The sequence below is a fragment of the Sus scrofa genome, chromosome 9, assembly GCF_054392235.1.
Source record: "Sus scrofa isolate SSC_HxYL_T2T_F1_AM1 chromosome 9, Sscrofa_HxYL_maternal_Yorkshire_Landrace_v2.0, whole genome shotgun sequence".
In the NCBI taxonomy this organism is placed as follows: domain Eukaryota; kingdom Metazoa; phylum Chordata; class Mammalia; order Artiodactyla; family Suidae; genus Sus; species Sus scrofa.
Window position 1 is genome coordinate 26,322,435 of NC_139391.1, and position 14,876 is coordinate 26,337,310.

The window sequence follows — 14,876 nt, forward strand, 5'->3', positions numbered from 1 at the left end:
AAAAAACCACCACCACCACACCATGCTGATGCCACGGGTTTCATCCACTGCTGTGGCCCCATTCATGCCCCTCCAAGACTCAAAAAGTCCCCTCCGCTGGGAACTTTTATCTTAGCCATGGCTCTCAGGTTTACGAATTTCATGGAACTGTAAAATTTTTAAAAATTTAGGTAACAGGGAATTCCCTCTGTGGCTCAGCAGTTAACGAACCTGACCAGGATCCATGAGGATGTGGGTTTTATCCCTGGCCTTGCTCAGTGGGTTAAGGATCTGGCATTGTGAGCTGTGGTGTAGGTCGCAGACGGGGCTGAGATCTGGTGCGACTGTGGCTGTGGCCGGCAGCTGTAGCTCCAATTCGACCCCTAGCCTGGGAACCTTTTTTTAGGGCTGCAGCCCTAAAAAAAAAAATTAGGTAACATAAGGTCAACAACATTTTATTCTGCTCAGAAATGACAACCAAAGCAATAAACCCTATTGAAAATCCTCCTTTTCCAGCATTGCATGAAACATTTTAACACCAATAGTTGGGAAGGATTATTAAAAAATAGTCATATATTGAATGCATTTAGCTGAATGGACTTTAATACAATGTCCTATTTTCCTCATTTTGTTGTGAATTAATAGAGACTCCTGTGGACAAGTGTTTGGGCGTCTCTACATTAGACAATTCCCTATAGAAAGATCACTAAATCCTATTTTTTTGGGGGGGTGCTTTTTAGGGCCACACCCTCAGCATATGGAATTTCCCAGGCTAGGGACTGAAGCAGAGCTGTAGCCGACAGCCTGCACCACAGCCACAGCAATTTGGGATCCAAGCCTCGTCTGTGACCTATACCACAGCTCACGGCAACACTGGATCCTTAACCCACTGAGCAAGGCCAGGGATCCAACCCATGTCCTCATGGATACTAATCTGGTTCATTACCACTGAGCCACAATGAGAACTCCAGGGAGTCCTATTCTTAACTGCTCATTGAATCCATTCATCTCACAAACAATGTGATTAAACACAGAAATGAGAGACACTTAGGCTGAAAATGGTCTCTCTAAAATGTGTGCAGGTAAAGGCAAGTCCTTTTGTGGTAACATGTCAGCTTAGAAAGCATTTGGAATCCTTGGAAGTGGTGGAGATAAGTTTCATTGATCACATTTCTTGGCTGATGGACACTGTTCATTTTGCTCCCAGACCCAGATCTAGAATACAAACGATTCCAGGAGAGGTTTAAGGAAAAGTATGCTCAGCCAAGTGCGATTGAAGCTTAGTTGATGGGACCCAAAAACCCAGGCCTGGACTTCTGATTAAAAGAGGCAAGTTGAACAACCCATTCATATCTGCTCCCTTTTGAAACCTCTCTAAATTAAGAATGGTAAGAGGAAGTTTTTTTTTTCATGGCTGCATCCGTGGCATATGGAAGTCCTGGGCCAGAGATGGAATCTGAGCCACAGCTGTGACCTATGCCACAGCCACGGCAGTGCAGGATCCTTAACCCACTGCACCACAGTGGGAACTCTGTAAGAGGACTTTGTTTAAAAAAGGTACACACTCTTTTTTTTTTTTTTTTTTTATGGCCACACCCATGGCATATGGAGGTTCCTGGAGAGTCACTCTCTGAAAGGGCCAGTGGAGAGTTCCCCAGTGACACAATGGTGGCAGGACTACCATATGGAAAATGGGAGGGGGAATAAAAATCATATTAGAACAACTAGGACACAATGCCTGTCAAAAGTCTGTGTATATACATTGACTACTGGAGAGAATATTTGAAATTGGAAAGGATTAATGAGATTCTACACTATAAACCACCTATAATGGAAGAAATAAAAATCATAAAAAATAAATTAAAAAAAAGAACATTCTAGTGTTACAATTTTTTTCTATAAATGGGCCATCCTAAGACTGCATATTAGTGTAAGGAGTCCTTAGTTCTTTTTTTTTTAATGGCTGTACCCATGGCATATGGAAGTTCCTAGGCCGGGGATTGAATCTGAGCTGCAGCAGTGCTGGATCCTTTAACCCACTGTGCTGGGCCAGGATCAAGCCTGCACCTCTGCAGTGACCTGAGCTGCTGCAGTCAAGTGTCAGAAGGCCACTGGCTTCCGTGTGGCCCCAGATAATTCACTCCTCCTCCACTGGTCATCCTTTATTCCCCTGTAAAATGGGCGTAATTGTTTTCACCTGCCTCAGAGGTATGTTAGGAGGTATAATTAATGGCAGTTAAGATACTTTGAGAGGTGCAGATGAAAGGCCCCACGTAAGTACCCATCATTACTAGGATTAATGATGTTTTTTTCTTCCAACATGCTGGGAGACGGCCCTCTTAATTTAAGTCATTTAACTGCCTCTCGGCTCCCCATTCAGACAGGAGACATTACAGCCTCGAGGCTGGCCACACGATAAACCTTTAATGCCTTGGGAATCGATAAACATCCTAAGAGAGATCTGAAGCTCTCTTATCCGCCTCCTTCTGACCTGCCCCCAGAATGATGGCTTGCAAAGTGGCAGTTTTGTGCATCATGAATAATCTGCTGAATCCGAAGAGTTTCCCTGAATGTGAAGGGAGGAGGGAAAAATGCTCATGGTTGTTAGTCAATATGCATCAATTCACCTGGCAGTGGCCCAGGTTTTTCCTAGACCACAGAGGAAATCCAGACATCTGTGAGCCAACCGCAGACCCCTTTCCCAAGGTGGGAAGCATAGTGGCTTATTGTGGGGCAAGCCCAAGACCTGTGGGTTCCAGGGGTTCCTGGGAGTTGGGGCCCTGCTCCCGAGAAGGGGCCTGCTGGGTGGTTCCCAGCAGATCCCTCTGGCCCCATCTCACAGGCACCATGTTCAGCGCAGGCTGTGATGGAGACTGGGGACCCCTGGCTTCCTGGTGGGTCTGTCGGAGGGACCTGCTGCCATCCTGCGCAGCCAGGCCGGGACTCTCATTCCACCTGCTTCTAGCCAGCTACCGGCCCTGGGCAGGCTACACACCCACTCCATGCTCCTTGAGGATGACTCATAAGGTGGTGAGGGGACTAGGGGATAGAAGCCATGGCCACACTGTACTGCCTGCTGCGTGTTAGTGATTCCCTTCCCCTCAGGCGGCCCGAAGAAGGCTGAATTCCCTGTTTTCTATTTAGGGCCGCACCCGCAGCATATGGAGGTTCCCAGGCTAGGGGTCAAATCAGAGCTGCAGCTGCCAGACTACACCACAGCCACAGAAATTCTAGATGCAAGCTGCATCTGTGACCACAGCTCACGGATCCTTAACCCACTAAGTGAGGCCAGGGATTGAACTCAAGTCCTCACATGTCGACATGATGTCAGGTTCTTAACCCACTGAGCCACAGCGGGAACTCCTAAATCTGCTTTTAAAGCTGCTGGGCAAATGCTCATGATGTCTGACCACAGGGCCGGCTTCCAGGGGGACTGGGTCCTGAGGCCGCAGCTATGCAAGGTCATGACCGTGTGTCACTAAGGGAGGCAGGCCCTACCTCCAAACCCAGTAACCAAGCAGGGAGGAGCATCCTTGGACTCAGGTAAAAGGAACTGGGGCAGCTCCTGTAGCGGCCCTGAGATCCTCTGATTCCAGAATCTTCCAATCAAATGCTGCCACATTCATGACGTTAATTGAAGGCACAGAGGCACGCAGGGGGGTTGAGGATCAGCTGTGTGCTTTTAAATTGTTCAAATATATATATTTTTGGAGTTGCCATTGTGACTCAGTGGAAACAAACCTGGCTAGTTTCTATGAGGAGGTAGGTTTAATTTCTAGCCTCTCTCAGTGGGTTAAGGATCCAGTGTTGCTGTGAGCTGTGGTGTGAGTCACAGATGTGGCTCGGATCTGGCGTTGCTGTGGCTGTGGTGTAGGCCGGTGGCTACAGCTCTGATTCAACCCCTAGCCTGGGAACTTCCATATGCTATACCTGTGGCTCTAAAAAGAGCAGTACGTGTGTGTGTGTATGAATTTTAAAATGCTTTTTGTCATTTAACAGACTCCTCAGTGTTTAGAATTTATTGACGTGCGTGTATTCAGAAATGAACTCCATATCTGTGCCTGTGAAGACACATCCAGCTGACAATAGCTACGTTTGATTCCCGATCCACCAGCCAGGAGCAGATTGCTTTGTTCTTCTTGATTAGAACTTGTCCTGGAGTATGGGGCTCAGTTCTGGATACCACACGTTAAAAGAGACACAGACAAAACTTGGGTGAGTTTGAAGATGACACTAGCTGGTAGGAGGAACTGCAGAGCTGAGAGCTGGAGGGAAGGAAGGCTTGGGGAAGATGTGATCACTGTCTTCAAGCATCTGAAGATGAAGCAGGAGTTCCCGTCGTGGTGCAGTGGTTAACGAATCCGACTAGGAACCATGAGGTTGTGGGTTCAATTCCTGGCCTCACTCAATGGGTTGGGTTCAGGATCCGGCGTTGCCATGAGCTGTGGTATAGGTCACAGATGCAGCTCAGATCTGATGTTGCTGTGGCTGTGGTGTAGGCAGCTACAGCTCCGATTCAACCCCTAGCCTGGGAACCTCCGTATGCCTCAAGGGCAGCCCTAAAAATACGAAAAAAAAAAAAGAAAGAAAAAAGTCTGTTTCAAATCTCCAAAATGTATGCTTTATGAATGTAGAATTTATCCAAATTGACATTCTGTAGCTAGAACATATGGCAGATTTCTATTAACCAGAATATTTGCTTAGTGGGAATAGTCCTTATATGATTTGCTGTGCTTTTTAAAGTTCTGAGATCATGGCTTCTGCTGCACTGCCCGGGGCTTAGCCTAGACCCTGACTAGCTCCAGGGACACTCGCCCAGCCTGTTTCAACTCTCCTCCGGCCCATTGGTAAGTTCATCCCAAATGATCTTTTCCTAAACTCAACACCAGCTTAAAGAGGATGGGGAGGGCATTTATGAGGATAAGGACAAACGTGAAAACATACAGATGTTGTCACTTAGCCAGCTTCTGTTTGCCCACCCTGGTCCTTAGATGCAAGGCTCTGATGGACCTGATCATGTTTCCCTTTGAACTAGATGTGGTTTATGGTGTTAATGGCTCCTCCTGGACACTGTTTTGGTTGGATGGGTTTTATTTCCCAGGAAAGCTGGAGAAATTGTATTGGGATTCAAGTTGTCACGCCAACTGGATGCACTGATGTCCACTTACAATATCAGTCTGTCACAGGAGTCAAACTTTTTTTTTTTTTTGAAGGGCTGAACAATGTTGAAATGAAGTGGAGAGAGTGGACATTCTTGCCCTGTTCTTGATCTTAGGGTGAAAACTTTCAGTCTTTTACCGTTAAGTATGATGTTAACTTTGGGTTTTTTTGGAGATGCTCTTTATTAGGCTAGGAAGTTCCCTTCTATTTCAAGTTGAATGTTTTTTTTTGTTGTTGTTGTTGTTGTTTTTTTATTTTATTTTCCCACTGTACAGCATGAATGTTTTTATAATGAGAGAGTATTGGATTTTGTCACATGCTTTGTCTCTGTCTATTGAGATGATCATGTGGTTTTTTCCCTTTATTTATTAATACGGCATATTATATTGATTGATTTTTAGAAGTGAAACCAACTCTGCATTCCCGAGATAAATCTCTCTTGTTTATGGTGTATAATCTTTTTATTAGTTTCTGACGTGGACCAGTGCTCTTTCTTCAGCTACAGGTGCATCTCATAGGCCCTTCCTTTTCTTCAAAGCAAACTTCCTGTGGTGGTGCTGGATCACATCACTGATCTGAAACCCTGGGGAATGGCAAATGCTAACCTGTATGCTGAACACTATCCAACTTGGTTCCTCAAGGGACCCTCAGGACTTGGTGGGATCAGCCACAGACAGCTCAGGGGAAACATCAGAATGCTGATGCTATTTTTCTTCTAGTTTGTGGGAGAGGCATATTGGTGAATTGCCTGCAAGTTAAGTAAGCTGATGTACCAGATCTCCTATGACTATGCTATTTCCAAATATTTTATAGTCTGGCATCAGATCACATAGCCAAACTTTTGGCCTTGAACACATGGCTTCTGTTTGTCATGATAGCCAAGCCATCCAGATCTCAAGCCCAAGCTCCAGCACCATTCTGTAATGTGGACCGTGATCTATGGCTATAACTTGGAGAAAGGTCTGGTTCAAAGTAAATGTTTCTCCATTGTCAATTTTCCTATTTGTTTTTTTTTTGTTGTTGTTTGTTTGGTTTTGGTTTTGGTGTTTTTTTTTTTTTTTTTTTTTTTTTTTTTTGCTTTTTGTCTTTTTTGCTTTTAAAACACTACAAATATACAAGTTCTTACTGTATAGCACAGGGAATTATGTCCAATCTCCTGGGTATATAAAACTGAGTCACTTTACCTTACAGCAGAAATTGGCACAACATTGTAAATCAACTATACTTTAATAAGCAAAGTAAAACACTACAAAAAATTCGAGAGAAGAGACTCTGAAACCCAAGAGGTGAAAATTCGTCATGGCTAGTAATTGCCTAATTATAGCACAGGGCCTAAAACATACCTGCAAAAAGGGAAAAATTGTCAGTAAACTATCTTGGAGCAAACAAATAGATGTAATCATGGGAAAAAAAAACAGCTTCAGGTTTGGAATTAAATTAGGCTGCGTCCTCTGAGTTTATGGCTCTCTGTAACATTATTATGCATTAAGATTATCTTCTTGAAAAAGGCAGGAAGATGCAAATCCTGAGTCCCCCATAAAATGCACAGGCCTTGAGGCTGTCGTCTGAGCCCTGGGGTCTCTTCACTCCTCTTGGAATGTCCAGGTGGCAGGTTTTATCTATCTCCCTGATGAACTTTGAAGATAGTTTCATATCTGGGCATAAAATGGTGTTTTAAGTGCACGTCTCCCCTCAACAGTCTGAGCTGATCATGTTCTTTTTCTTGAAAACAACAAACACACCCAAATGGCTACAGGATGTTCAGAAGTTGCCATGCCCCTGAACCTCGTGTCTGGACCAACCAAGGCTTCCAGCCTTTTGCTTCCCTGTCTCTGCTCTGCCCAGAGGGCTCCTTGTGTGACTGGCGCATGCCAGGGTTGGGATGGTGACCATGAGCTCCTGGACTGTGCCGCTGTGACCCAGTCCACTGACACTGAGGAGGTTACCAACACGGAATCAGGGTCAGTCTCATCTCCACTGAGTCACTAGGCTCTGTCCCTTATATTTGGTGCCCTTGGTAAGTGACTTTATCTCTGAGTCTTTGTTTTCTCACCTATAAAGAGGGTCTAACGATCTCCAATACTTGCTTCCTGGGGTTGTGGTGAACTTTAAAATTGGCTAATATTCATTGAGCTTTTAGACGGAGCTAGGCATACGTTAAGTGCTTCCCAGTTTGCTCATCTAATTCTCACAACAACTCTCTGGGGTTGATACTCTTATCATCATTTCCACTTGACAGATAAGGAAACTGAAGCTTCAAGGGTAATTAATCTTGTTTGAGGTCACGAAGCTATTTTGTGACAAAGATGCATGAACACCCATGTCTTTCTGATTCCAGCGGTAACATCTTAGCTAGATAAGGGGATGATATGTGTAAAGTACTGAGAACAGAACACAGGAGGCACTCAAAGTAAGCTACTTGCTGTGATAAATAGACTCTATGGAGTGTGGTTAGATGGACGCTTCTTTAGCTTTGGGAGATGAATAAATGCCCTGAGGATAAGAGCCAGAGACTGACCTCACTCCCTGCCACTCTGTAAAAACATTTTTTTGTTTAAGTAGAGTTGATTTACAATGTTTTGTTAGTTTCTGGTGCATAGCAAAGTGATTCAGATACATGTATATACATATAAAATACACTTTTTTTTGTATTCTTTTCTATTATGGTGCATTAGAGGATATTGACCATAGTTCCCTGTGCTATAAGTAGGATCTTGTTGTTTATCTACTTTCTATATGGTAGTGTGTATCTGCTACTTTTTCTTGTGGATCATCCTACAAGCCTTGGAAAAGGAGAAGGCCACCCTGCAGGAAGAGGGCTGCTTCCTGGTAAAGAACGCATCTGGCTAGCTCCCCCAAGGGCTGAAGAGAAGAAGAAGTAAACAGGTAGAGCAAAATGGTTAATCAGACCCTGCTGGAGAGAGGTGGTTGTGTGACTGGGTTGCAAGAAATACAGAGTTCAGTTTATGGCCGATGTTGGGTTTTCCACCCACTGCCTATGGAATGGGGTAGCGCCTAATGAATGTTTGCAAAGGGTCTTTGAACTTCCTGAGATGAAAGGCCATGCCCTGTTTTTCAAGGAGCTTTGCTAGTTCTCATGGATCTGTCTGTCTTCTATTGGGGATGGAGGGCAATTAAACAATCTGTGACCATCGAAGACGTGGGACACCATACAGAGCTGTGTTACCCTCACCGTCTACCCCAGTGTCTCATGTGTGTAATAGGAGCTCCACAAATGTTTGCGCTCATGGATGGGGGTGGGGTCATTTGGCTTTCCTTGGCGGCTCTGATGCTCTTCATTCAGTGAATCACCTCTTTTTGTTAACTGGGTACGCAGTTGTGAGGTGCCATGCATGTTCACCTGGGGAGTGGTGGAGGGATGGAGGTGGTGAAAGGGAGAGGAATGGAGCGTTCTGCCTCTTCCTCGTTTGCAGGCCATGCAGCCAGTATGGTGGTCAGTGCATGGGAGTTCCAAGCACGAGAGGCACCTATGTGTGTGTTGGTGTTGAGGTGTGTAATGAAAAGCAAATACTGAGCAACAGTAACGTTCCTAATTCTGAAGAAGTCAGTGTTCAGTGCTTTAGCGAACATTCTCCTGAAGGGCCTGTGCTAAGCTAGGCATTTTGGCCAAAGCTGAATTCTCAAGAAACCAGGTCTGGGAATGGGTCTGTACCTTGGACGCAAGGCCTGGGAGAATTCCATGCACCTCTCAGAAGCCATGGCACGTACTTGCCCAAGGTAGGCCTCAGGTAGGATTAATTATAATTTCTTAAATTGTTTCCACTGGCTGAGCAATCCTTTGTTGATAGAAAGAACCCTGAGAGCTCCTGTTGTGCCTCAGCAGGTTACAAACCCAACTAGGATCCATGAGGATGTGGGTTCAATCCCTGGCCTCACTCAGTGGGTTAAGGATCCAGTGTTGCCGGGAGCTGTGGTATAGACTGCAGATGTGGCTTGGATCCCGAGTTGCTGTGGCTGTGGTGTAGGCTGGCACCTGCAGCTCAGAAATTCCACATGCCCAGGTCCAGCCCTGAAAAGCAAAAACAAAACAAAACAAACAAAACCAAAAAGCTGAAAACCTCACAAAACCCCAGGTAGTATTCCAGGCCTTCGTTTCAGGCTGTTCTTAGATTTTCTTCATCACAGACACAGGCGATGCTCTCTACTGTCCTTAGTTTGCTGTGGGGTTGCCAGGCCGCCCAGTATTTCCTCCCTGCAGGTTTCAGATGAGATGCTGTCTGTGTGCAGGCGAGCGAGGTGGGCTGGGCTGCACGGGACAATTATGTGGTGCCTGCTTGGGGAGAGTCTGGAAGAGTTTCTGAATTTCCCCCAGAGAATTTACACCATCAGCCAATCTGATAAACTTGTTTGTGCCAAGGACATCCTGGTGTGATGGGCAGAGCCCTGGATTTTAAGTCAAAAGACTTGGATGCAAATAATAGCTCAGCTTCTAACAAAGCTGTGTGTGATCTGGCCACCTTTCCAAGCCTGGCTTTCTTCACTTAATGACATGGATGTGCTCATCTCTCTCTTTTCCACAAGCTCTTTTGTGGGTCAGTGGGATAATGACGGTGAATGTGAGGGGCCCTAAGGAGGAAGGGGTCTGTGAATAGTGCTGGGAGAAGGTAGAGGACAAACCAACATACCAGTTCAAGCCCACATTTTAATTATATTTTCTGGAGGAAATATGCTTTCTTGCATCATCCAACTTAGAGAAACTCCGTTTCAAGTGGCTCTCAAATCACAGAGCTAAGAATCCAGTGCCTAGACTAGTAGATGATAAAAGATTGACACTCAAACCGTTGACTAGATGACAGAATAATATGGTGTGTAATGTAATGTCATAAGCAGACACCTTCTGGGTATTGCGAGGAGCATTTATTTACTGGACTTAAATGCAAACCCACCCCCTTTTTGGGGCTGCGCTCACGGCCTATGGGAGTTCCCAGGCCAGGGATCGAACCTGCGCCATAGCAGCGACCTGAGCTGCTGCAGTGACAATGCTGGATCCTTAACCCTCTGTGCCACAAGGGAACTCTTAAAAGCATATCTCTAAGTATAGGAACTCAGATCCATTAAAGGTAAATAAAGGAAGCTTCAGGTTGCTCAATAGAGAATTTAATAAATATTCTATTAGAGATTACAAACCTAGTATTGTTCTTAGTAATTTCAAAGTAACTGAGTGTGTCAGTTACTAAACTATTATCTCCCAGCTTCAAGTCCACCCTATCTACTTGGCTCTGGGGCTCTGAAAATCACCTTTCTGTAAAACACCTTTGCCAGCTGCTCTGGGTAGTGCCAGTAGAGGGCACTAGAGCATGGCTGGGAGAGGAAAAAAGATGTGCCTGTTGCCTTGTCTGCTCCCACGGCCTCTCAGCATGGCCCCAGCAATGCTTCTTCTTTATCTTGGCAGGGTCAGTGTGTTCCAATAGCAGCAGGTGAATCCAATTTGCAGTTTTCCCAGTGTTTGCAGAATCAGCTTCTTGGTAGCACTTTTCCCTGCCTCACCTGGGCCATCAGCTTCAGTTGGCCAGTGCTTCCTCCTCAGAGGTCTGGACCCCAGCCCCATGGCACCTCTCCCCCAGACTTCTAGGTTTTAATCAGTCCATCCTCTTCTCTTGGTTTAGGGGTAGGAACTGGATCCTGCACTTGTTACCTCTCTGGTATTTTAAAGTTCTCTTTTTGCCTTTTCATGTCTTCAAACCTAGCTAACCATTGTTTTGTTTTGTTTTGTTGCTTTTTAGGGCTGCACCTGCAGCACATGGAAGTTCCCAGGCTAGGGGTGAATCAGAGCTACAGCTTCTGGTGGATGCCACAGCCACATGGGATCCGAGCCGCGTCTTTGACCCACACCACAGCCCATGGCAACGCCGGATCCCTGACTCACTGAGTGAGGTCAGGGGTTAAACCTGCATCCTCATGGATTCTAGTCAGATTTGTTTCCACTGTGCTACAACAGGAACTTCTAAAAAATTTATATATATTTTGATTGAAGTATAGTATTAAAGTATATTTACAATGTTTCAAAGTAACTGAGTGTTACAGCAAAGTGATTCAGTTATGTATATGTGTGTGTATATATCTGTATGTGTGTATATATATCTTCTTTTATGGATTTTTTTTTTTGTTTTTTTTTTGTCTTTTTGCTATTTCTTGGGCCGCTCCCTCGTGGCATATGGAGGTTCCCAGGCTAGGGGTCCAATCGCAGCTGTAGCCACCGGCCTACGCCAGAGGCACAGCAACGAGGGATCCGAGCCGCGTCTGCAACCTACACCACAGCTCACAGCAATGCCGGATCCTTAACCCACTGAGCAAGGCCAGGGATTGAACCTGAAACCCCATGGTTACTAGTTGGGATCGTTAACCACTGCGCCACGACAGGAACTCCTGGATTCTTTTCTTTTTTTTTTTTTTTTTTGTCTTTTGTCTTTTTGTCTTTTTTTTTTTGTTGTTGTTGTTGTTGTTGCTATTTCTTGGGCCGCTCCCGCGGCATATGGAGGTTCCCAGGCTAGGGGTTGAATCGGAGCTGTAGCCACCGGCCTACGCCAGAGGCACAGCAACGCAGGATCCGAGCCGCGTCTGCAACCTACACCACAGCTCACGGCAACGCCGGATCGTTAACCCACTGAGCAAGGGCAGGGACCGAACCCGCAACCTCATGGTTCCTAGTCGGATTCGTTAACCCTAGTCGCCACGATGGGAACTCCTGGATTCTTTTCTATTTTAGGTTATTATAAGGTATTGAGCATAGTTCTCTGTAGGTTCTTGTTATTTATCTATTTTTTAATATAGTGGTCTGTATCAGTTAATCCCAAATTCCTAATTTATCCCTCCCTTTACTTCCCCCTTTGGTAACCATAAGTTATTTTCTATGTCTGTGAGTCTGTTTCTGTTTTGTAAGTAAATTCATTTGTATCTTTTTTTTAGATTACACATATATATGATCTTATATGTTATTTGCCTTTCTATGTCTGATTTACTCTGTATGATAATCTCTAGATCCATTCATTCCATGTTGCTGCAGATGGCATTATTTAATTCTTTTTTATGGCTGAGTAGTACTCCATTTAGCTATATTACATATTCCATTCTTTATAGAAAATTGTCTCTGTTCTGGAGTTCCTATCGTGGCTCAGTGGAAACCAATCTGACTGGTATCCAAGAGGATGCAGGTTTGATCACTAGCCTCACTTAGTGGGTTAAGGATCTGGTGTTTCTGTGGCTCTGGTGTAAGCCAGGGGCTACAGCTCTGATTCAGCTCCTAGCCTGGAAACCTCCATATGCCATGGGTGAGGCCCTCAAAAGACCAAAAAAAAAAAAAAAAAAAAAATCCTCTCTGTGCAAATAACCGGTGTGGTAGTTGGTGTGGAGTGGACAGCATTCTGACAGGTACCCCGAGTATTAGAAAACCCCTAGAGCCGAATGAGAAGGCTCTCCCTTTGTAGGGCTTGGTGGGTTTTCTCTGGGTAACCACTTCTCTGGAACGGAGGGACAGGAGCAGTTGGATACATGAAGGAGGGAAGGAGCAGTTGGATACATGAAGAGCCACTCTTTGTCCTGAACATATGGAGAGAACATTTGGCATGTCTTTCTGTGGGGAATGGAATTACAAGAATCTCTCTCCTGGTCTTTAAAACTTTTTCTCTAGAATTTTTAAAATGAAAAGCTGGAAGAGACTTTAAGGACCACTTCATCCATCTCTTCATTTTGTAGGTGAAGAAACTAAGGTCCGGAGAGGTTGGTCATTGCTTGAGTGTAGTTGACTTGAGCCATTTTCTGAACTAGATCTCACATTGTTTATGCTTATTTCCATGCATTTGTCACCACACCATGCTGAACTTTGGTTATAAACTCACTTTGGCCCTGAAGAAGCTGACTGGTCTCTAGTAGTACCTTGTGAAGGTATTAGGCATAAGGTATGAGTCTTAGGGCTGCATTGTGACATGTGCCTTCATTTTTTTCTGGAAACCTCACATCTTAGATGCCACTGAGAAATGGCATTGTGACAATGTGCAGGATATAGAAGTTTATTTTTCTGGCTTCTAAATGTTGAAGCCCCCCGAACCTTAGGCTTTAAACCTGTTTAACTACATTCACTTTCTAGGTGAGTTCACCTAGTGCTTTTTTTTTTTAGGGCTGCACCCAAGGCATATGGAGGTTCCCAGGCTAGGGGTCAAATTGGAGCTACAGATGCCAGCCTATGCCACAGCCACAGAAACACCAGATCCAAGCCGCATCTGACCTACACCACAGCTCACTGCAACACCAGATCCTTAACCCACTGAGCGAGGCCAGGGATCGAACCCGCAACCTCTTGTTTCCTAGTCGGATTTGTTTCTGCTGCGCCATGACAGGAACTCCCAAGTTTACCTAGTCTTGACTTTAAGTTCACTCTGTATTTCAGATTTATGCCTTCAATCCTGACCACAATTCACCTAGGTGCTCATAACAAAAACTTTGGAATTGCTCTTGAATTTTCTTTCCTTCAGTTCTACATATAATTTCTCTGCAAACCCCGTGGGTTCTACCTTCGAAATATATCCAGAATCTAACTTCTTCTCACTTCCTTAGTTCTCTACTCTACTCTTACCCAGACTACTTGAGCAGTCTCCTAATTGAACTCATGTGTCCACTTTTGCTATCGTTCACTCTATTCACATAACAGCAGCCTGGACTTTTAAAACTGCAAATCAGAGAACAATAAGCAGGTATGATTAGCCTTATGACCCCTCTAGTTTTCTGCTTGGAAGCCCTTTGCAGACTCCTCTTAGGGAATCCAGGTAGGACATGGGGACCTTGCTGAGCTGAGAAGAGATTGGAGTTTGGAGAGGCTGGGGCTGCCCTGATTTTCAAATCAGAGTAATGGAGAGGAGTCGGTTGCTGAATCCCAAACTGGAGTTTAATAGGTAAAACTCCATGAGGCTAGATAAAGAATGTCTAGAGTCCCTAGAAATTGAAAAATTCCCAGAGTTTACACCTGGAAAGCTGGAAGATATTTGTGTTCTGATCAGTCAAGGGAACAGTTACTATTGAATTCCTGAAGCATTCAGTAAAAAAAAAAAAAAAATCTAAAAAAGGTAATACCATGCTTATAGAGCTAAACTAGCATTCACTAAACAAAAAACAAAAACAACAACTCCAAAAGCTAATACCATATTTACAGGTCTAAACTACTTTAGACCCACACTAACAAAACTTAAAAACAAGTCTCAAAAGGATCAAGCTGAACTTCAAGTAATTTGCCCATCTGGCTAGAACAAAAAAATCAACACAAACAATCTCTAACACTTTTTATAAGACAAAAGTCGACACTCAATAGTGTAAAATCCATTAAGGTCTAGCTTCCAAACAACAATGATTAGACATGCCAAGAAATAGAAAAATGCAACCCATACCTCTTGCTATTTTGCAGTCTTTGCATTTGCTGTTCTCTTTCCTTCCTCAGTTATCTGCATGACTCCTCAATTCATTTTAGTAGCTATTTTCAAAAATGACCTCCTCAGAGAAGCCTTCCCTGATACACAACATTGTCCTTGTTTATCCGTCTCATCCTGTTATTTGTCTTATTCAGAGCATTTTGTCATTATTGCCATTAGACTATGTCTCTTTGATATGCCTTTGTCTTGATATGTGTTATACAAAGTATGTATTCAATAGACTCAATGAATAACTGAACAAATAAATATGATAAAATATTTATACCCTTTGGGTAAGCCAAAATAAAATTACTTAAGTAT

The 14,876-nt window shown here is 44.3% G+C and overlaps 1 protein-coding gene across 1 annotated transcript in view; it reads right to left on the bottom strand.

Moving 5' to 3' along the window:
• Positions 1-6,347: 6,347 nt before the first annotated feature.
• The window catches only part of LOC102157767 (transmembrane 4 L6 family member 1-like), a 32,293-nt gene continuing 23,764 nt past the window's right edge, over positions 6,348-14,876 (bottom strand). The window contains exon 6 of the mRNA XM_084975729.1: positions 6,348-9,169. Within this exon, the coding sequence (XP_084831855.1) occupies positions 9,141-9,169 (29 nt within the window). The 3' untranslated portion in view covers positions 6,348-9,140. The remainder of the gene's footprint in view (positions 9,170-14,876) is intronic.